We start from the raw sequence: 23,528 nt of genomic DNA on the forward strand, positions 1-23,528 counted from the left end.
AAGCATACTTAACCCACTCCCCAGGACAGTCCAGAATTCTGGGTGGTATGCATGTGTCTTTATCACATTTGGATGCAGCTTCTCATGGCCCAGAGATGAGTCCGCCCATTCCTTTCACCCTACTCACACACCCAATACACCCTATGGAGTATGACCAGAATCCAACAACTTAAATTCCTATTCAGAAAAGACGATGGAAGGGGCCCTGGGTGGCTCAGTCGGTTAAGCGTCCGGCTTCAGCTTGGGTCATGATCTCACGGTTGGTGGGTTTGAGCGCCATGTCAGACTCTGTGCTAACAACTCAGAGCCTAGAGCCTGCTTTGGATTCTGTGTCTCCTTCTCTCTCTGCCCCTCTTCCACTCATGCTCTGTCTCTGTCTCTCACAAAAATATTAAAAATTAAAAAAAAAAAGGCGATGGAAGATACAACAGTCACAGTCCCATAGCAGGGATCAAATTCGTTGTGTAGGAGATGCCAGGATGCCCACCTCCAGCAGAGAGCACAATCATGGGTGAGTCCACTGCAGCTGCTGTTCACTGCTCATGGCAGTTGGCATTGCTTTGACCACTGTCCTTCATAAACCTCAGATTTTGACCTTCAGGGTGTTCTTTCTGCCCATCGTTTTCTGTGGCCATTTCTTATCTGTAAGTCAGGATATTTATGTATAGTGAAATACATCCTTTTTGGTATATATGCAAACATATATGCATATATGCATTCTGACAAACACATCAGAGTTACTACTATCACAATTTAAAAAAGTGAGTGAAACAGCATTTAAAAATTTTTTAATGTTTTATTTATTTCTGAGAGAGAGAGAGAGACAGCATGAACAGAGGGGAGGGTGAGAGAGAGAGGATACAGAATCTGAAACAGGATCTAGGCTCTGAGCTCGCTGTCAGCACAGAGCCCAACACGGGGCTTGAACCCACAAACCGTGAGATCATGACCTGAGCCAAAGTCAGAAGCTTAACTGACTGAGCCACCCAGGCGCCTCGTGAAGCAGCATTTTTAATAAAATGTACAGTACAGTCAGCATGCTTACAGAAAATGAATGATAATTTTAGTCAGTGTATAGCTTTCACTAACTTCTGAACTTGCTGTTGTTTCAGGGGAGCGATCTGAAGCATCCTACATGGCAAGATGATATACCTGCTGTTAATGTTTGTTTACTTTGCGTCTGGAACATTCAAATCAGAATCCAAACAAAGGCTATACATTGTGTTTGGTTGTAGGAGACTCTTCAGCTCCCTTTAATGCATAAATTCCCCCCCCTTTATCTTTTTCCTGACATGTTTTTATTGAAGAAAGTAGATCCTATTTGTCCAGTAGAGGATTCTACATTCTGTTCTTTGCGATTCTATCTTTGCGGTGTCGTTGAATGTGGAGCCCTGTATTTCTTGTAAACTGGTAGTTAGATCTAAAGACTTGATCATATTCAGTTTGGACTTTTTGCGAAGAAGACTTCCTAGGTGGTGCCTTGGGATGTCTGGCCTTCCAGTTACTGTGGGCTAATATCTGAGCCTTGTTTTCATTAGCATCATGAAATTTAGGATAAAACCCACTGGCTTCCTAAAAGGGAGCATTGTTGAATAAGAATCTCTGGAGAGTTGACCACTTCAAATAACTAAGCCAAAATAATTTCCCACCTTCTTTTATTAAGAACCTTTAAAATCCACTTCCAGAAATATTCCCTGGTTTTTGATGGCAAGGTCTAGAACTTCAGAAAGTTCTCTTTGCATGAACCTTCTTTCCCACACATTCTGCAAATCGCCCTCAGATCATATAGTAAGTTTAAATCTGGTGTGAAGGTAAGTGTTGTGTGTCAACCTGGCCCAGCCCTAGGGTGACCAGACACTCGGTCAAACATTATTCTAGGTGTTTCTGTGAGGGTGTTTTTGGATGAGATTAGCATTTAAGTTGGTAGACTGAATAAAGCAGTTTGCTCTCCCTAATGTGGGTGGGCCCCATCTAGTCAGTTGAAAGCCCAAAGAGAATAAAAAGATTTACTTTGGGAGGCCCCAAGTAACAAAGTATGCTTCCTGTATGACTGTCTCTGACCTGGGACATTGACTTTGTCCTGCCTTTGGACTTGAACTGAACCATTGGCCCTTTTTAGATCTCAAGCCTGCTGGGTTTTCAGACTTTCAGACTCCAACTAGAACTCCACCATCAGCTCTTCTGGGAGTCCAGTTTGCTGACTCACCCTCCAGATCTAGGGACTTTCTGGTACCCCTAATCACATGAACCCATTGCCTACAATAAGTTAAATTATATTGTTTTATGCACATTTATGGGTTTTGTTTTAGAAGAACCCTAATAAATAGTGTGTCAGGACCACTACAGTGAGGCGTGGTGCATGAGGGAAATGTCTCATCTTTCTTCTACCAGAAGACAAAAGAGAAGCAGCAGAGAGAATATGTCATTCAAGTTTAGGGGCTGATATTTTCCATGTCTTAGAAGCCCCCCAAATACCATAACTCCAATTCTAAGGAACTTACCATTTGTAAATAAATGTCTTAAATTTCACAAACAGGATAGTTAAATTTGTGAATGCAATTCCCATTGGAATTTAGTAACATAAAAAATATCCATCTCAGAGTTCTGGGAATGATGAAATGGGTATTTCAGACTAAACCTGCCCCCCCCCCCCAACTCGGCCCACCCCCCACAGAGACACACTGATGAACAAGCAGAAAATCTAGATGAAAAATAGGAAACACCTGTATGAAGGTATCAAAACGCTACCAAAGCAGCTAGGAAGTACAGGGTCAGTATCCCGGTGAGGAGGGAAGCTCAAAGGAGTCAGTTTTGTAATTAGTTCTGCTTTTGTCTTACAGGCACCTGCCAGTTCTGGAAGAGATGAGAGGCTGAGTGGCTGAGCAGACATTTGAAGAGAATCATGAAGCTGAGGAGGCACAAGAGTTAGAGCTAAGGCCTATTAAGTAGTAGGGGTTCTAGTAAACACAGGATTTTGAATGCAAACAAAGCATTGCACCCATAAATAATTTTGTGCAGGAAATACCTCAGCCTTCACAGGGATACAAGGCAGTTTGAAATCACCTCAAATTAGGTTAAGGTGATCTGGGACTGCTAGTGACGCCAGCCCAGCCACCTCCCAGAATGAATTGTAAGGTCCCTTCGTATCCTCCTTGAACCTCAAATTTGCAACATAAAAATGAAATCTCAGACTTAAAGAAGGTAAGGGATTCGTATTGGTGAGGTAGATTAAGATGGCGGAGATGTAGCCTGGATGAGAAGGATGTGGCCATATTCTGCAGGGTCCAGCCTCTGCAAGCCAGGGTTGACCCAGAGAGTGATGGTTGGCGTCGGTGAAGAAGACACGGAGCCAGCCTCTTCAGGTGGACTGCTCAAATTTATTTTTTAGCTTAGGGTTTTTATATCGCAAATCCAAACAATCATGCTTCAACAATTTACATTTTTTGAATACAGTCATAGGACTTAACATTTCTAAGTTTTCTTGGCAACAGTGATTTCACGGTACATGATTTCCACTTCAACTAATAAAATTGAACCAGGTAGTCATAACAAAGTTTTACATATTCTTTACTACGTATGGCAGGGTATCTAAGAAAAAGTGAAGCATACTGCCACAATACATGAGATCACAGTGCCCTTTAACTGTTTACATTCAGCGGACATGCAAAAACAGGACATACTTGTACCCGCGGTTGTAGGTAACGGACTCTCACAACCCCTTACTAAGAAAGAACAATGTCAACATTTATCATAGATGACGTATGGAAGTGTTTTATGTGAGTCAACTAGAATTTGGTCTCTGCATTTACCAATCTCATTCTTTGGCCAGAACAATCCATAAGTTGCCTATATGGCTTGAGGTCAGCAGGCAAATATTTCTCTAACACTTTTCCGAGAAAGTCTTCCAAAACTAGTAAGCCTTCTTTTTGTCTCTGCTTATGGCATAATATGTATTCTTACTGGTAATTAGACCCATACAAGGAAAATGAATTCTAGGTTTCTTACAGACCCCATGTATACCGAACTCTCTCCAATTTTGCTAATTGCTACAATATTCATTAGACAACATCTGACTGAGGGGGCGGGCATGATATTTAGGTATATTCCATTTTGGAGGAAAAGGGGAACTTTGGGCAATTCTGGTTCCATATTAACCCTAGAATAAACTAACGGCAGAAGTGATAGCAAAAGGCATAGACTAAGCAGAGAAGAAGATTCTTTATGGGGTTCTTCTGACTGCCTTGCAGTCTTTTCCCACAGGTTTTTCCCTGGGCCTTGCCATCAGGGATGACCTGTGCAGTTTCGGTCTCCAGCAATATTCTATCCAATACTAACATGAGAAACGTGTACTGCATTATGATTATTTACTTACATGCCAATTGAAGGGCCCAACATGCTTATTTGAGAAACAGACCTTCCTTCTTGATTATTACCTGAATAATGAGGAATTAAGTTCTACTCTCAGCATTTGACTCTCACTTACCTACCAGACCACGGGAACTGACATTTCCTGAAACTGGAAGATGAAGTCATGCAACAAAAGGCAAGGTGTCACCATAACCAAAAGACATCTTTAGACATGTTCATAAGGCTGTGGGCCCAGATCCTGGGAGCCCAGGTCTCCTCCTGCCCCACCACACACCTGCTGCTGCGACTAAATGTCCACTGAAAAGTCTTCATGGCAGCTTCTAACTGGGGGGAATGCAGACCCTTAGCCTGTAGAGGAAGCCTGTCCCTGCCAGTGCCAATCCGGAGAGCCTGATCATGGGCCACTGCTTGAGCTAGCCTGCCGCTCCATCTCTGCTCCATCCCTCTGAACCAAAGAGGGTCCAACCAGATGCCCAGCAAATGGTGGTTCCAAGTGCTTATAGCAAACATGCATTTTCCACCCACCAACATTTTCCATAAAGCTCATCACCGGGATGTGCAGGAGTCAGACACAGACCCTGGGATTTTGCCACAATAAGCACATCTGAATTTGGGATCTAGAGCTCAAATGTCACCACCTCTGTGCTGCCATCCTCGAAGCCCTCCCGGTGACACCACTCCTCCTCCTCATTTCTGTATTTATAGCACATGTGTTATAATTCTTTTTTTTACCTGTCTTTCTCACCTACTAGATTGCAACTCGTTTTGATGATTAGGACAATGCTACATTCCTCTTTATATCTGAAGTGCTTAACACTATTTTTTAGCACATACATAAAGCTCCAGTTACTCCAAAAAGAGTGAATACATTTGTTTAAAAGAAGAATTTAGATTTATATTTCTTTGACACAGGCCAATGAGAGATGAGTGAAGGCTGTCACATAGAAGGTATGTGTGGGGCTTCTGTCCTGGGTATTTGTCCTGGAATCACACAAACCAGCTAGCAATGAGGCCCTAAGGGTCCCACTCCTCCAGCATTTCCGACGTTGCTGCCTGGTCCTCGCCGACTTCATCCAACCCTGCAAAGGGCAGCCAAGAAGAGAAAATCGGAGGCTGGCCCACCCCTAATGGTGACTTGTGGAATCCACAAGAACATTGGCTTTGGCCTGGGTTTTGTTGTTGTTGTTGTTCTTGTTTACTGTGGAGGTCAGTTATAGAATTAAAGTCGAACAACAACAAAAAAAGAACAACCCACTCAAGAGGAAATCTGACTAGTGATTTTCGTGGTCAGTCTTATCATGTTGTCCAACCACCTCCCTAGTTGCCAGCAAGTGAGGTGAGGACGGTTGCATAAGTGAATTCTGTTTATCAGGAAACAGAAGGTGGCTGTGATCTGCAGCACCAAATTACAGTGTGCTTTTGCTGTTGTTGCTGCTATAAAAAGGCTAGGGAAGAAACTTCAGGTTGAGGAATTAAACTTCCTAATATGTTATATATTGCTTAACCCAAGAAAAATATATAACGTAAAATATATTCTAAAATCCAGCCTGCTTTCTCCTTTTTTCAGGGCCAGAAATACCTGGCAGCTAATTAATTGAAACAGACTCCTTAGCCCTGCACCAAGAATCTCTTTACATGTTTGCAATGCATCCCGGGTATGATGAGTGATGGAGAAGAGGGCACTTGATTCCCAGCAAGGTGAAGACGATCACTAGTAAACTGAAGAGGCAGTGAGGCAGCCCCAACAGGCCAAGCCAACCTCAGTTCTGGCACCTTTAGGGCAACAGAGGGATCTAGGAAGAGCACTTGACAGTGGACGTACAGCTCCCCAGCTCCCCAGCTCTCGCCTAGGCTCACCTCGCCTGCTAGCCCAGCGTTCCGCGAAGGGAAAGCAGTTTCCTGAAAGCCTCAAGCTCTACCCCAGGAAACTGAGGGTTGGGCAAACCGCCTCCCTATTGTGCTGCCATTGGGCAGGAAGGATGTCAATTATCGCCCCGGCTCCACCCACTCCCCGGGCTCCACCCACTTCCCCCCCGGCTCCACCCACTCCCTCTTTTCCGCGGGCGCCTGTTCTGGCGCCACCTTCAGGGACTCCGCGCGCGGTGAGGTAACGCCCTTGCTGGACGAGGTGCTTAGGGACATCGCTTGCGCGGCAGGGGCTGTGCCGGGAAGGGGGCTGCGACGCAGATCTCGGGCCCCAGGGCGCAGAGTCTACGAGCAGGGCGGACGCCGCGAGAAGGGACCTGGAGGAACAGGTGGGGGCGGCGGGACGCGGGAAGAGCCGGGCGGGAAAGTGCTGTGTTGGGGTGGAGTCACGAAGACCCGTCTGACAATGGAAAGGAAGCAAATCCTAGAGCCTAAAGCCTTGGCGCCAGCTTTCTCCTCCTCAAAATGAGGTGATAAAAATTGTGCCCATTTCGCAGAGGTGTTGGGATGATTTTACAACTTGTTGTAAAAGTTGTAAAGTGCGCGGAACACTGCCAGGCCCAGGGTGTGCGATGTTTGCTGTAAAGATCGTCTCAGCCAGAGTCTCTCACCAGCATGATTTTAAAAAAGATGCACCTGTCTGAGCCGACTCGCCGCGGATCTGTTGAACCATATTAGGCTGGCTCCAAGAAACTGCATATTTATGGGGCGCCTGGGTGGCTTAGTCGGTTAAGCGTCCGACTTTCGCTTGGGTCATGATCTCGCGGTTCGTGGGTTCGAGCCCCGCGTCGGGCTCTGTGCTGACTGCCGGCTCAGAGCCTGGAGCCTGTTTCAGTCTGTGACTCCCTCTCTCTCTGACCCTCCCCTGCTCACACTGTCTCTCTCTCTCCTAGAAATAAATAAAACATTAAAAAAAAAAAAAGAAACTGCATATTTAAAAGACTGCCCCAAATATTTCTCCTAGACACTAGAGTTGGGGAGTCACTCACCTGGGGCAACCTCTTTGACTTGCAAATGAATGAACTCAGGAGTCCCCAGAGTCACCGCAGAGCCCTAAAAGGCTGTGAGGCCCTAAAACTAAAATCCTACCATACATCCCTCTTTCTGCCCAGCTGGTTACGTGGCCCCTAGCAAATTTACTGTGTTTCTAAGTTGTGAAATGGGGGCAAAGTCACACCCACTGCCAAAAGGGGGAGGGTGTGAGGGTTAAATAAGACCCAGGGGCGCCAAGCACAACCCCAGCGGGCTGTAAGTGATGAGTGAACGTGAGAGTCCTACCCTACCCCACCCAGTTTTATGAGGTGCCAAGGAGGGTCCCAGCCAGGGTGTCCCAAGGACGGACGTTCCCTTATCGCCTTCCCCAGTACCTCATCCTGAGACTCGCGCTTCCAAGACGTGCTGTTGGGGCTCCGTCCCGCCCAGCCAGGTCGGGAGTTGTTGGTACGCCTGGAGGGACCCGCAGACACCGCTGCGTAGGAAGAAGGACCGAAGCCGCTCCAGCCCGCGCGCGTCCCTGCGCGTCCCTGCGCGTCCCCGCGCGTCCCCACTGCCTAGGCTCTCTGGCCTCTGGCCAAGACTGTGCTGCGCGCGGCGAAGGAAGAGCCCAGCGTGCAGGCAGCCCCCTTGGGGTCTGTGCAATCGGGGCGCTGCAGGCACCCTCCTAAAAGTCTAAGCAGAGTCTCCTGATGAGGGTGTTACCTCCTGGTCTCGGGCCGATCCAGAGTTTCTATGATCTTGCTCTGACTTTAGGAATCCGGGTCGCTCAACACTTATGACCTCAAGATGAAATGATATCAGTTCGTCTTGCTGGTGCAAGAGTAATTTGGCATATGCTTTCTGTATAGTAATTTGGCAATATTCCCCCAAACGTAGAAGTCATGTGCAACTTTTGACGTAGGGCACAGCCTTCTAGACAGGAATACACCAAACAGAATTAACATGATGCCAATAAAAGAAGTCACAAAGACAGTGTCTATCGTTTATGGAGCATTTGCACCAGGTGTATTTGGACAGTTATTACAAGCACCGCCTCACTGAAGCCGGGCCACCTCGTGAGGCAGTACTAGCAGAAGCGTGTTCTTTAGGTGGTGATGGCAGAAGCCAAAGAAAGACAGTGGCACCCAAGGCCAAGCTCAGCAAGTTTTGGTTCTGTGCCGGTTCACTGTCTAAAGCAAATCAGGTGGCTAAGCCTGACCTTAATGAGGTAGGAGGGACTGCAAAGTCACAGGGCGAAAGGTGTGTATACAAGGAAGGGTGAAGATTTGACAACAATTCCTCACACTCTACATCTGCTTCTTCCAGTTCTCCAAAGACTTTCCAAAATGGGAGGAATACAATTAGGGATCCCCTATTTCCCAGAAAATCAAAATAAATGTTTTCTAAGGCAAAATTACATAAAGCTTTACAAAACTTTAACAACAGACATGGATAGTGTGTCCTGGAAAAGTACCGTGCTTAGAACTATATTGTTTTAAACTGCTCTTGGGGCACCTGGTGGCTCGGTTGGTTAAGTGGCCAGCTGCCTCTTCGTTTCCACTCAGGTCATGATCTCATAGGTTTGTGGGTTTGTGTATTTGAGCCCCATGTTAGGCTCTGCACTGACAGCAAGAAGCCTGTTTGGGATTTTCTCTTTCCTCGTTCTCTCCCCATCCCCTCAAAATTAAATAAATAAACATTAAAAAAAAATAATAATAAACAGCTCTGGTTCCATGAATGTGAGCAACATATTCATTCAACTCTGTATCTCCTAACAGCCAGTACAGTATCTGGGAGCAGGAAATCTAAATGAATGAAACCATGTTGGAAATTCTATTATGTGTGTACTTTTCCTCCTTCCCAATTTGAGGGCAGGACTCTTCTCACCTTTTCACCCTTTATAGAATCAGCACTGGGTCTTAAAAGGTATAACCGCAAATTTATGTGTTGATGTAAGGATTGCATAAATGACAAAAATATGCAGGAAGAGATGAGCCGCTGTGCCCTTTGCCTTTAAATATTACAGGCAACCGTAGTTCAATAGAAAGAGTTTAGCCGTATTTTCAAGTCCTTACAAGAATGTTTCTGGGCAAGTACTTACTAAACCTTTGGTTTGTGGATACAGAAAGATGACCACACCTGGTAATGGGAAAGAGTCTATAGGTGTGACCTAGGAATTGAGAAATAGTCTGTTTGATTAAGCACTGACAAAGAATACAATGATATTTTTAGTTTCCTGGTAATTATAAGAACGCTGGTCTTTAGCAGACAAAAGAAAAAAAGAGGAAGCTTTCATAAATAAGTTTAGTGGTCAAATAGCTTTTTAAAACTTTTTTTGGCTTCTAGTCTTGACAATGTGAATTTTTGGTTTAGTGCTAGCTAGCTCTATTTTGTAAGTTTGAAATCACAACTTCATTTTTTGTGAAATTGGAAGAAAGAAAAACAGTAACCAAAAGATGTAGGGACTATGAAGGGGAAAAATGTAACAGTAATCTTTCATCCAAAAAAAGTTTATTTTACTATTACCTTAAGGCAAAATATATTTTACTGCAAATATATTTAAGGTTTAGGAAATGTTTGTTATTTTATTCCCTTTCTCCAAGAAGTCAAAACATAACTTTCCAAGCCAGAAATGTTTTAAAATTAAAAACTGTTAAAACTATACAAATATTTAAGAAAAAGTGATAGATACTTGACACATAGTAGGTATAGTTGCACAGATATTGCATAGATAGGAACATATTTTATATTCTAACTTTTCATTATCTTCTTGTGCACTAATATTTCATAGAAACAAAATGTTGAAATCTTAACATCCATGTTTTAGAAAGTGGTGTTAAGCCTATTGTCTACTAAGTCACTGCTTTGTTTAAACACTGAAATGTACAAAAGGCAAAAAAAAAAAAAATGGAAGGAAGGAAAGAAAGAGAAAAAGACGCAGAAAATGATTCACATCCACATAAACACATTCTCAGTGGACTGTCTAGATTTATTCTGTCATTATAGGTTTTCTTACTCAATAGTATCTGCACATACAGTGGCTTCAAGAATACCAAACAAGGACAACGTCACTCTTCTTCATAGTTCAGATCCCTTTCCTAGTTTCCAGACAATATCTCAAAAGTCTATCCAATGCTAACAAATCAACTGGAATAATGGACCAGGAGTTTGCTGGTCAACGTTGGGAAGTCACCAGCATAGCTCTCCAAAACCGGATAGATCCGGTTGGGCAATTTCAACCTCCGTATTTTTACCACCCCTTCCTTGTCTCTGGAATTTTTACTTTTTTCAGAATCTTCAATGAAGAAAAAAACAAAAAAGGATCAGCCAAAGTTAATTCTTTGGTGATCACTGCGTGCAGTGCTCAGGATTCGGAGAAGATATTTACTGGTGAAACTTTCATACAATCTGGGCTTCCTATTTGTTTTTTGCTTTTTAAAAAGTTACTCCATCCAAACCCTAGAGAACCCACAGAAGAGGAAGCAGTAACTGAAGCTACGTTGGGTGTCTTGTATGCACATTAAATCCAGTTCCCCAAAATTATCACATATATTGTAGTTAGCAACACACTCTTCAACCCTATCCCTTTACACGCATCATATATTCCTCTGTCAATTGCAGAAAAGTTGTCACAGTTGTAACCGTGGTTTCTTTTCAGATACAGCACGGAATGCGTGCAGATCTGCTCGTGATGGCAGATCCTTCAACAACAGCTGGCTGTCTGCAAACCCTACCCTGCTGACGCTGTCGGCTCTTGGATTCGTATTCCCGGAGTCCATACCGTCTTCTTCATCAGGATTGTAAACTCCTGCATATATGGATGGGCGTTTGGAGAATGGATTTATGACAAAGTCGTTCACTCCACCTCCATTCGCGGCTTCTTCCTGACTGTCATCGTCTTGGCACCTGTGCCATCTGCTGGGAATGCCAGAGTCGCCCAAGTCCCCCGCCTCTCCACCCACCCGCAGCGCCTCCAGCGCGCTGGAGCTTGTGACAAGCTGCAGACCCCGGGCTAGTGCCTCCGCCTCCATCTTCACCAGCATCTGCAGGAGGGCACAGCTGGGCATCCGGAAGCCGCGTTTCCACCCACCCATTTCGACTGCGGGTTCCGTCGCGCTGGCCTGAAGCCGCCCCAGTGGCTCCCGCCCAGGGCCCGGCCTCCCGCCCCGCGCCCTCTTAAGCCCCTTGCGCCCGCCCCCAGGAACTGTATCGCGGATTCGGGGCGAGGGAAGGCAGGCAGATGAAGCCGCAGGGACGGCAGTGAGCGTCTTGCGGAGGCAGGTCTAGCTCGCTCACGGCCACTAGGAAAACTAGGGAGGGCGGGGCGCTGACTCCCGCGCCGCGAGCCCCTGCCGGGCCGTGGACGCGCATTGGCCGCGCATCGTTGACGCGCCTTCGCGCCCTCCAGTGGCCGCCAATCGGCTTCCTCAGTAGGAGAGCCGCCGTCCAATGAGGGCAAAGGAACGCTGGACCTCTCCGTTCATTGGCCAGAAGCGCAGGCACCACTTGCCCAGAGGCCATTTGCCCAGAAGGCGGAATACCCGGCGGGAGGCAAAGATCACCCCAAAGTCGCAAGTTCGCGAGAGTGACTGCGGAATTTGGGAGGAACTCTTCTGTTCGGTGAGTCACCCCTTTGGTCATGGAGCTTAGAGTTTTGAAGAAATTCACTGACAGGGACCCGATACAGATAAACTTCAGGCTGGGGGAGATGGGGCAGAAAAAACCCCATAGACTTGGATACTGTCATATCCTCCAAGGATTGAGGTCTGTTCCTGGAAACTTTAAAAAAAAGAAAAAGAGTGAAATAAAAGGATGTGTATTTCTTCTGCAGTGGCCAAGGGGAGAGCATGTTCTAATTTAAAAACTGGATGTGTCATTTATAAGACCCAACGTTAACTTTATGAAAACGTTTCCTAAGAAATGCAGCCTCTCTGTGTGTCTGAATTCTGTGTGTAACAAGCCGTGTCAAATGTGTTTTCCTGAGTGAGCTTCTTTCCAGGATAAAATAAACGACACATGGTGATTGTGTTCTCCTGCATGTTCATCACTAGGAGCACTGAAGCCATCCACGTTCACATAGCTTGCAACTACATTAATATGACTTATCTACGATTTTCATCAACATAAATTTACTATCTCAGCAAAGTTTTGCCTAGGGACATGAGAGCTGCGAATATCTTTATTGTATATTCCAGGAACTTCCTCAAAGACCCAAGCACTCTTCAATTGCAGTCATCAAAGTACAGTTTGCATCCCAAACCTTGAAAATCCTTGCCTTGTTATCCACCAATTCTAAACTGTCACCCAGGGCTTAGGTTACTTGTCCTAACCAATTCCCCACATTAAGGACTTGATTTAAACCAGACATCAAAATCTCAATAGATAACCCAACCTGGCTCCTTCTGAGACACTACCAGAGTTCTGTGAAGTTATTTCTTCCCCAAACCTCAGGAAGCCATAAGCTTAGCCTTGTCTTATCAACAGGTAGTTCTGTTGAGATTTCTGGGAGCCGGCACTTGACATCCTCGGAGGGCCCGGCGACTCCAGATTGGCGTGTTCGTCTGAGGTCCCTTGAACTTTCTCTCCGGTGCTCTCTGAACTCAAAGGTGAGAACAGTGAGTCTTGCATGAGGTTCAGCCCCAGCTTATTTTTTGTTGAGGTCCCCCAAGGGCTGAGTTTATTTTACCTCTGGGAGTAAAGATACCTTCTAAGGAATTCTTGTGATTATCTGGCCAGAATTTTAGAAGGTCTACGCTTGGTGAAAACCCAAGGGAAGAGAACAGGCCTTGACTCCCCTAAGTCTGTTTTTCAAACAGGCCATGGGGATGAAGACGTTCGGAAAGTTTTGTTTCAGGCTGGAGGCATTGAGACAAACACGCTTTCTAATGGTTTATTCTGGAGCCCCCCTCTCCCCCTCCCGACATCCAGGCCCATTTCCGGGGTATCCAAAGAAGCAAAGGCCGAGAGAGGGCGGTAGGGAGAGGTGGGTGCAGGCCGAGGCCGAGGCTGTTAGAAGCCGGGCGGCTATAAAAGAGGAAGGAACCCAGCAGTGGGCGGGGCAGTGGGTTGCAGAAGGCGGGAGATGTTCTAGAAGCTCAGCCCTGTCTCCCGCCAGTAGAGCCCGCCGAGCCGTCCCTGGCGCCCCTTCCAGCCGAAGCTCCGGGGTCTTGGTTTCCTCCCGTAGGCACCGATCACAGGTGGGCGCTGGATTCGAGAGCGCAGCGCGGGCGGAGTGCGGAGGAGAGCGGGAGCGCTAGCGCGCCTGCGGGGCGCGACCGCCAGCCACCCGCGGGGACCAGGGGGAGCTTTGATTTCCGCGGCGGCCGCTGGTTCAAGCTGCAGGGGTTGGGGGGGGTGGGGTGGAGGAGTTGGGGGCTTGTTGGGGGGGTGGCCTAGGGTCCGCCGAAACCGATCCCTCTCCTAGCCTGGCTCAGCTCTGTGCACTCCTCCAGAGGAGGAGGAGGTGGAGGAGATCGAGAGGAAAGGGCAGGGAGGAGGAAGCTGGAGGAGAGGAGAGAGAAGTGGACGTGGAACGAGAGAGGGAGAAAGAGAGAGAGGAGTGCGGGAGGAATTCCAAGGGAGAGCCTCTGGGTGGGCAGGAGATGGACCCGTCTTTCATCATCTCCTTGCTGGAGGACGTTGGACAAGCCTTTCAGATCAGCAGAGGCTTCTCCAATTCTAAGACCCGGCTGGAGGCTGAGAGCTAGCTAAGGACACATTTGCTATGATATGGTTCAAGCTGGATACTGGAAATGATGTTGGGGCGGGAGGTGAATATTGGGGTGTTTTTTAAACCTCTTGCCCCTTTCCACTGCGAATGCTTCAGTTCATCCAGTATAGTTCAAATGTCACATTTCCTTCTGTCCATTTTATATTCTTTGGGGGGGAGGGAGATGGCGGGGGGGTCCATATGTAATAATCACTCCTAAATCAACTGGGTCCTCTCTCAAAGTCTGCAAGGTTGGGTCATCCTCAACAGACACTGAACTCCCAGATTCTCTTAACTGCTGGACAGTAAGTTCTTGCCTTCAAGGATCTTACAACATAGCCCCATGGCTCAATGATATGTATCTATTTCTGTTTCCCCAGGTTCTCTGCAGTTTAAAAAGTATCCCTGTGGTAAGTACACTGGTACTGATAATAGTAATAGTAGTAATATTTACTTGGCAGCCTGTTATGTACCAGGCACTGTTCTAAAGGCTTTATGTGAATTGTATTTTTTAATCTCCACAAGCAGGGAGACAGATCCCGCCACCCCTCCCTGTCTTAGAGATGTGGACAGTGAGATAGACAGTGGCTAATTAATATGCCCAAGGTCATGCAGCTAGTAAATGGTAACCAGATATATATAACCAGACATATAAGGTGGTCTTCTAAAAACTAACATTGATGCAGCAACTCCATATTCTTTACCTCATTTAGAATCATGGCCTCATTTAGAAACAGGAGAGTTTGGGCTCAGAGATGCTGGAGTTTCCTGGGTAGCTCATTACCAGTAAAGAATGAAGCCGTATTTCCTACTCCACAGTGAAATGGTTAAGAGAATAGGCACAGTCTTTGAGAACTTGCACTTGACAAGAAACAGACAGGCTAGAGCATAAGTTAAACACCAAGAAGGAGCCCAGGAGGTGAGCATTCTGCAGACAACTCTGTTTTCTTTAATAAGTCAGGGCTTTTTCTAAAATAAAAGAGACTTAAGAGACAGAATTTTTAAGATTTAAAAAAAGTTTTAATGTTTATTTTTGAGAGAGAAATAGAGAGAAAGGGAGAAAGGCAGGGCACAAGCAGGGGAAGGGCAGAGAGAGATGGAGACACAGAATCCCAAGCAGGGCTGGAATTCACAAACTGAACCACGAGATCACGACCTGAGCCGAAGTCAGACGCTTAACCGACTGAGCCATCCAGGTTCCCGTTTAAGTTTTTATTTTTAAGTAACCTCTACAGTCAATGTGGGGCTCAAACTTACAACCCCAAGACTGAGTTGCACGCTCTTCCGACTGAGCTGGCCAGACACCCTGGGAGACACAATTAAAGACAGCTTGTGTACCTCAATTGGATCTTGGTCTAAACAGATTAATATTGTAAGTATACAAGAAAACTTTCTTAATTTGTAGAGCTGGAAAAAGATAATTAGGAATAAAACGTCACGATGTGTCTAAGTGTAGAATAATCTGGTAAAATAAAGAGATGATCCAGATATGGCACAAAATGAACAATCACTGACTATGTGATAGGCGTATGGAGATTCATTAGACTCTTCTCTTTTTTTGTTGTTTCCTGTTTGAAATGTTCGTAATCAAAAGTATACCTTCCAGAGCTTTGTAACCTTGAGTAAATAGTCTCTCTGGATGCTCAAGTTTTTTCTTCTCAAAATAGAACTAAGAATGCCTATCTCACAGAGTTGGAAAAATTAAATGAGGTCAGGGGAGCCTGGGTGGCTTAGTCGGTTAAGCGTCCGACTTTCGCTTAGGTCATGATCTAGCGGTTCGTGGGCTCGAGCCCCGCGTCGGGCTCTGTGCTGACTGCCAGCTCAGAGCCTGGAGCCTGTTTCAGTCTGTGACTCCCTCTCTCTCTGACCCTCCCCTGCTCATGCTGTCTCTCTCTCTCTCCTAGAAATAAATAAAAATATTAAAAAAAAAAAGAATTAAATGAGGTCATTATAAAGAGCTCTTAGGAGAGGGCATACAGTATCATGTGCAGAATCTATTCAGTCATTGGATCTTCATAAATGTGTCTGGACTGAGGGCTCACCACGCTCTGGGCATCGCGGTTCATCCTGGATACTGAAAACAGAAGTCTGCAGCCCTTCATGGCTTTTGCCCTACTTATTGTTAATGAAGATCTCACTGTTTTATTTACATTGTTCATTCTCTTCTGCGGGGTCTTTAGAAGAAAGATAGAAGGGAAAAGCCTTCTTTAAACAAACGAACAAAACAACAAGCAAGTAGCAACGAAACTTCCCAACTATCTTCCCAGCTAAACTCTCAGTCCAAGATGATTTTGTCTTTATGGTTCTTTCCCCCATCCATTCCCCTGTAATTATGTACTTACACCATCTGTGTGCTACCCCCCACCTTAAATGGGGGCCAGGTTTTGACATCAGTGGAACGAAAACACACTTCTCAGTTCTCAAACTGCGGGAACGACCCTTCCGTGGGGCATTTTTATACCTGTGTTTGAATTCCACCTCTGCCATGTAGCTCTGGCCTTGAGGGTCACCTGCCTGATCTGAGTTATACTTTCCTCATCTGTGAAAAGCAAATACACTTGCTTTTCATGGTATCTGGGGGGATTGGCAATTAGAGATAATTTGTAAAGTATTTGGTAGAGTAGCTAACGTGCAGGGCTCTATAAAAGGGACCCTTTATTGTTGAGGTGATTGTAGTTGTTGATAAAGGGTCTACTTGCTAAGTTAACATCTCTGAAGAGAGGGTGCTAGAGCCCCAGGAGAGAGCATGTTATGCGGGGTCCCCATTAATGTTATCCTCTGTACAGTGAACACAGCTCTGAAGATACGACTCTTGAACCTTTGTGAAACTAGTGTTCCAGCTGAACTGTCTATTCATCTTCAAGCCATCATGAACCATAAAAAGCGCAGATCACAGAAGATCGCATTTGATGAAGAGAAGAATATGAAAATTGACGACTATTTTCCTCAGGTACGTTTGTAAATCCTATTTATGGAATATACAATATGAAACACTGGGTGCCATAGTTCTTTCTTCCAAGAAATTACTCCATGGTAGGTTGAGGCTATTATGTTAAAATCTTTCTCGGGGAGCCTGGGTGGCTCAGTTGGTTAAGAGTCCGACTTTAGTTTAGGTCATGATCTCACAGTTCATGAGCTCAAGCCCACATCCGGCTCTGGGCTGACAGTTCAGAGCCTGGAGCCTGCTTCAGATTCTGGGTCTCCCTCTATCTCTCTGCCCCTCCCCCACTCGCTCTCTCTCGCTCTCTCTCTCTGTCTCTCAAAAATGAATAAACATTAAAAAAAATTTTAAACATCTTTCTCATCCATTTTGTTCTATTCTTTACTTTTAGTATGGTTTTAAAAACTTATTTCTTTATTTTGAGAGAGAGTGAGTGGGGGAGGGACAGAGAGGTAGAGAGAAAGAATCCCAAGTCGGCTCTTCACCATCAGCACGGAGCCTGATGTGGGGCTCAAATTCACGAACCCTAAGATCATGACCCGAGCCCAAATGAAGAGTCAGACCGCTTAACCTATTAATCCAACCAGGCACCCCAGTTTTAATAGAAATACCGGCCATATCAAAGCAGCCTTAAGTAAAAGCTATTGTCACACTTCCTGAATAAGAAAAAAAGTGCAGTGTCATGTATTATAGTCAACATTGGACTGAAAACATTAAAACCATTTCATAGCATGAAACTATATGCTATCCCAAATATGGCTTATGTATTTGCTCACAACAATCACCTTCATTTATATTGTGCTTTCAGTTTACAAAACAAATTTCAAAATAATAATCCTCCAGGCACTTAGGTGGCTCAGTCAGTTGAACATCCCACTCTTGATTTCAGCTTAGGTCACGATCGCATGGTCATGAGTTCAAGTCCTGCATTGGGCTCTGTTATGGGCCTGGAGCCTGCTTGAGATTCTTTCTCTCTCTCCTGTACTCATGTGGTCTCTCTCTGTCTCTCTCTCTCAAAAAAAAAAAAGTAAAAGATAATAATGCTTATCATAACCTTGTTAGGGAGGAAGGGAGGATTTTATTGTCTGCAATTTGTTTATGAGGAGAGAGAAATGACTTTGTGCTTGAGACAGAGTAAAGACGTGGACTGAAGTTTACTGACATTAAGTCAGGGCTCCTTCTAAGAACAGGGCTCTGTGATCATATCAAACTATCATTCTTTCCTGAGTCTGAAATGCTCCTTGAATTTATCAAGAAGAAGGCTGAGAATTTTGAGAATTTGGGGATGCAACATGAAAGCTTTCATTTGGTCTCTTTTACCCTGGTTGTAGCTAGAATATGCAAATATTTAGGGAAGCCAAGATAAGCCTAATTATGCTTCTGTTTGTCCTACTTCATGATAGAATGAGCTAATAGCAACATACTACCCAGTTCCCTTTCTTTTTTACATTTTTTATTTTATTTATTGATTGATTTTTTTAGATTTTTTTTAAATGTTTTATTTATTTCTAGGAGAGAGAGAGAGAGACAGCGTGAGCAGGGGAGGGTCAGAGAGAGAGGGAGTAGATGTTTGTTTTTGAGAGAGAGAGAGTGTGAGCTGGAGAGGGGCAGAGAAGGGGGACAGAGGATCTGAAGCAGGCTCTGTGCTGACAGCAGACAGCACGATGCGGGATTCAAACTCACAAACTGTGAGATCATGACCTGAGCTGAAGTCGGACACTTAACCAACTGAGCCACTCTGGCACCCCCTTTTTTTTTTAAATTAAAAAAAAATTTTAAGTCTCCACACCAACAAACAGCTCGACCTCGTGACTGTGAGATCAAGACCTGTGCTGAGATCAGGAGTTGGACGCTTAACCAACTGAGCCACCCATGTGACCCATTGTTCCCTCTTTGAAAATGTCTCTGTCTATTTGCTGGAGAATCTTTGGAATCGTTGGAAATCCATTACAGTGTCCCAGTGGGGAGAATGGCAAGGATGTTTCTTACAAGACTGGGCTGAAGAGATGCTCTTTGAGAGTTTGTATGTTATGCCTAGAGTAAATTTATATTACCTTATGTCCCCCTTTTTTTTGATACAGAATATTAGCAGCATCACAAAAGGAAAATAAAGGTTAACACATTAATGTGCTGATCATTGTGCAAATATTGTCACACATGACATTACACTGAATCTTTACAACAGTCCTGCCCTTGGCATTCCCGTTACCAGCAAGTGGCATTGCCGCCACGTGAACTTGTGTCTGTTGACCCCTGTGCCCCGATGCATTGAACTTGGGGGAGACATATCATTTAGATACAGAAATCAAGCGCTCTTAATTTTTCATTGGATTTCTGCTGTTTGACCAACCCTTCTTGTCTAAGGTTGTAATCAGAGTTTTAAAGCATTTCACATTTATTTCTAGGTTAATAAAGAAAAAGAGAATAATTCCAATATTCCTCGAATGAAGAGGGGCTCTCAAAGAGGTCCAAAAGATATAACTAACACCCAGGCTCAAGGGCCCAAAGACCAGACTGTGCCCCCCAACAAAACAATTTACATTACCTTGGGTGTAAACTCCAGGAAACACAAACTCACACATAGTGTAAAGGAGAGCTTATATGCAGCACTTAACACTCTCAAGGCTGTCAAGAAGGAGATAGAAACTCAGCAGGGCAAAGAAATGATGGTGATTGGCAGAGAAGGAATTGAAGGGTACATAAATCTTGGAATGCCCCTCAGCTGTTTCCCCGAGAGCTGCCGTGTGCAAATCACATTTGTCCAAAAGAGAAGTAGGCAGAAAGAAGAGAACCAGGTATTTGGCCGACACGAAAAGGTGTCTGGTGAATGTGTCAAATTTTATATTCACCCACTTGGAAAGAGAAAGAAAAGGATCGTCAAACGCTGGAAGCTTCACAGAGAAGGGCGTAAACTCTGCGTCTATGGTTTCAAAGGAGAAACCATCAAGGACGCCCTGTGCAAGGATGGCCGGTTTTGCTCCTTTCTGGAGAAAGAGGATTGGAGGCTCATTGAAAACCTGGACTCCATTCTAGAAAGCACGCAGACAGTGGACGACCTGGAAGGCAAGCTCTTTGAGGTTGAGGTTGAGGTTCAGAAGAGAAAGAGCTCCGGGGCAGCAGCCGCTCAGAGCTCGGGGTCGGGGGAAGGAAACACCAATGTGCTGAGAGAAGAAATTGTGGATCAGTACCCCAGTTTGAAAAGAGAAAGCGAAAAAATCAGAGAAAACTTCAAGAAAGAAATGAGAAAGAAAAAGAGCAAAACTTCGTTTTTTAAATTGCTTGAAGTAAAGTTTGGGAAGATGACAAGAAACTCCACCCCGGTCAGAGTGCACAACTTTCTCTCTCTCGTCGGTGCCTCCGTGGGGTACCTCTCATGGGACAGCAATGGAAATTTGGGTTGTGCCACCTGCTATGTTTTCAAAGACTTGTTCATTTTCACCTGCCGGCATGTAGTGAGTGACTTCATGGGAAAAGGAATAGAGCCAAATAAGTGGGCGGACATGATTGGTCGATGCGCAAGGGTGACATTTAGTTATAACAGTCCCAACAAGAAAGAAGAGAACTGCTTTTTCCTTGAACCATGGTTTGAGATATCTGATGTAATTCTTGATTATGCCGTTCTGAAACTGAAGGCAAATGGACAGCAGGTACCTTTAGGACTCTATAGCAGAATTGCTCCCGCACCATCTACCGGGTTGATCTATATCATTGGCCATCCGAATGGAGAGGAAAAGTCTAGTGATGCTTGTAGTGTGATCTCTCAGGGTCAGCGAAAAGAGAAATATAATGAACGGCTTCAGGCTGAAGAGGGAGAGGGTTGCAATTATGGGATGGAATACATCCATATGTATACTCAAAGAACCTTCGAGGAAATAGCTCACAGCCCTGATGTGATCACCTATGACACCTCTTTTTACTTTGGGGCTTCTGGCTCCCCGGTGCTTGATTCAGAAGGTTCGTTGGTGGCCATGCATACTGCTGGCTTCACTTGTAATAACGAAATTGGGTTATCGTCTCACCTCATTGAGTTTGGCTCTACCCTGGAATCCATCCTCCTTGATATTAAGGAAAAACATGGACAGTGGTATGCAGAAGTATGTGTGGGTCTGCAAGATGTAGAAATGGTGAGTGATGAGGATTGAAGGTGGTGAGAATTCAGTTTATTTACTCGCTTTAAGGGAATTGTTATGTATGGGGTGGTTATTCTGTAAGCAACGGCAGTCATTTTCTAAATTCCCAAATGGTTCATTTGATTTTAAAAATTAGTTTTAGAACACTTCCTATGTGCCACTCTTATAAGCACATGAAGACTTTAGTACTCACAAGTGGCTATTATGCCTATTTTAAAGTTGAACAACGTGAATAATGATGAGATTATGCCACTAACACTAGTGTGCTGTGGGGCATTCCCCCCCCTCATTTCTTTGTCTTCCCATAAGTTCAGTAGCTTGAAGGCAGGACCTAACGTGTGTTCATCTCATTATCCCCAGCATCTGGAAGAGGCAAATAAATGCTTAGAAAATGTGTGGGTCCATCAGAAGCACAAGTTAGGGCTACAGTTAAGCTTAATTGAGGAACTAAATGCTTGGTTGGAAGTAATCTCAAACAAAATTTTTAGAATTTCCAAACTCCTCATATTACTAAAACTCAGGGTATATGTGTTGTGAAATTCACAGGGTAATATCCACTCTTTTTATATTTATAGGCTATTAGGTCAGAGAGACTGTCTTAAAGATCATATTACTTTATTCATATGTCCCTAGTTTTTGCCTAATAACCTTTTTTGTTTTAGAATCACATGCACGTTATATTTAGCTGTTGTGTCTCCTAAGGCTCCTTCCTCGTGGCTGTTGCAGGTGCTCAGGCTTTGACCAGTGACCTTTGACAGTTAGGAAATGTACTCGTCAGGCATTTTGTGGGGTGTTCTTCCGTTGGAATCTGTCCGATAATTAGACTGGGGTTGTGAGGTTTAGAGGGCAAAGCCAGAGGGGTGAAGTGCCTTTTCACTCTGTTATGTCAAGGGTACACATTATCCACCTGACTTATGATTGGGTGTTGGCTTTGATACCCTGGCCAAAGTAGTGTTGATAGGTTTCTCTGCCATAAATTTCCTCTTTCCCCCTCCTTTCTATAATGCACTTTTTGGAAGGAACTTTTATTAACAGCCCACGCCTAAGGAGTGGGGAGTCCTTCCTTTTCCTTATGTGGGGAACTCCTGGAGTATCTAAATAATTTATCCTGCATGGGATACTTGCTTCTTCTCTCCTATTTATTTACGCCAGTGTGGGCTCAAAGATCTCTGTTGAGTTATAATCCAGATTACTTTATTGTGTTCCTCAGATTTTTCCAACTTTGGTCACTGGGAGCACTTTGATTTGGCTCTTTTGCCCCCATTGACATATTCCCAGGACTGTGTTGTGTTTGTTTCCTGTTTTCTCTAAGCACTTTCTTATGTTGTGGTCCTTCAATATGTTCTAGGCTCCTTTTGTATATCACCTGCCCCGTCCCATATTCAGCCATTTCTCCAAAGAGCCCTTGGTTACTTTTAATGGAGAAGAATGTTAGAAACCAAGATCTGGGCACTAGGTATGATTTTGCTAGTGGGGTGTTATATCTCTTATACCCGCCCAGCAGACAAAGCAAAGAATTATGTATGTGTATATTAAGTCTGGTACAGTCAGCCTCCCTAGCTTATTCTTGGTTTCACTTTCTGGGGTTTCAGTTACCTGGGGTCAAATGCAGTCTAGAAGCAGATGATCTTCCTTCTGACTTATTGCCAGAAGGTCAGTGGTAGCCTAACGGTGCATCACAATGCCGATGTCATCCACCTCCCTTCATCTCATCACACGGGCATTTTACCATCTCATATCATCAAAAGAAGGAGGAGTACAGTACAATAAGGTATTTTGAAGGATAGATGACATTTACATAGATTTGATTACAGTACATTGTTATAATTGTTCTGTTTTATTATTAGTTATTGTTGTCAGTCTCTTATTGTGCCTAATTTATAAATTAAACTTTATCATAGGTATGTGTGTATAGGAAAAAACATAGTATATATAGAGTTTAGTGCCATCGCCTAGGGGTTTTGGGACATATAAGGGTCAGGGGGGGTGGGGACTACTGCCTATATGCGTATCTGCAACCATTTCTTTTTAAAAAATTTTTAAATGTTTATTCATTTTTGAGAGAGAGAGAAACAGAGCGTGAGTGGGGAGGGGCAGAGAGAGGGAGACACAGAACCCGAAGCAGGCTCCAGGCTCCGAGCTGGCAGCACAGAGCCCGACGCGGGGCTCGAACTCACGAACTGCGAGATCATGGCTTGAGCCAAAGTAGGATGCTTAGCCGACTGAGCCCCCCAGGTGCCCCTCTACAAGCGTTTCTATGTGTAACGGTCTGTATGTGCGACTAGTTAAACATTCTTACCGATGTCTCCAACCCCAGTATTGCCTCCTGCCTTGGTCATCTGTGAAGTGCTAGTCCCACAGTGATGAACTTGGCTCCTACCGTCCCCCACTCACTTCCTTAATTCACTTTTCATTCATAGAGTTGTTCACATGCAGCAGGATGGGAAAAAACGAGTACAGGGTGTGTTTAGTCTTATAG

The 23,528-nt window shown here is 44.7% G+C and overlaps 1 protein-coding gene across 1 annotated transcript; it reads left to right on the forward strand.

Annotated features, from left to right (window-relative positions):
• The first annotated feature begins 11,819 nt into the window (after positions 1-11,819).
• FAM111A (FAM111 trypsin like peptidase A) lies at positions 11,820-23,011 on the forward strand. The gene is made up of 5 exons (XM_039245021.1): positions 11,820-11,889; positions 12,754-12,875; positions 14,359-14,388; positions 16,765-16,928; positions 19,325-23,011. The coding sequence occupies exons 4-5, from the start codon at positions 16,848-16,850 to the stop codon at positions 21,059-21,061; spliced, it is 1,818 nt and encodes a 605-aa protein (XP_039100952.1). The 5' UTR covers positions 11,820-11,889; positions 12,754-12,875; positions 14,359-14,388; positions 16,765-16,847; the 3' UTR covers positions 21,062-23,011.
• Positions 23,012-23,528: the final 517 nt, after the last annotated feature.

This window comes from Hyaena hyaena, unplaced genomic scaffold (genome assembly GCF_003009895.1).
Source record: "Hyaena hyaena isolate Hyena2069 unplaced genomic scaffold, ASM300989v1 scaffold_252, whole genome shotgun sequence".
Lineage (NCBI taxonomy): Eukaryota > Metazoa > Chordata > Mammalia > Carnivora > Hyaenidae > Hyaena > Hyaena hyaena.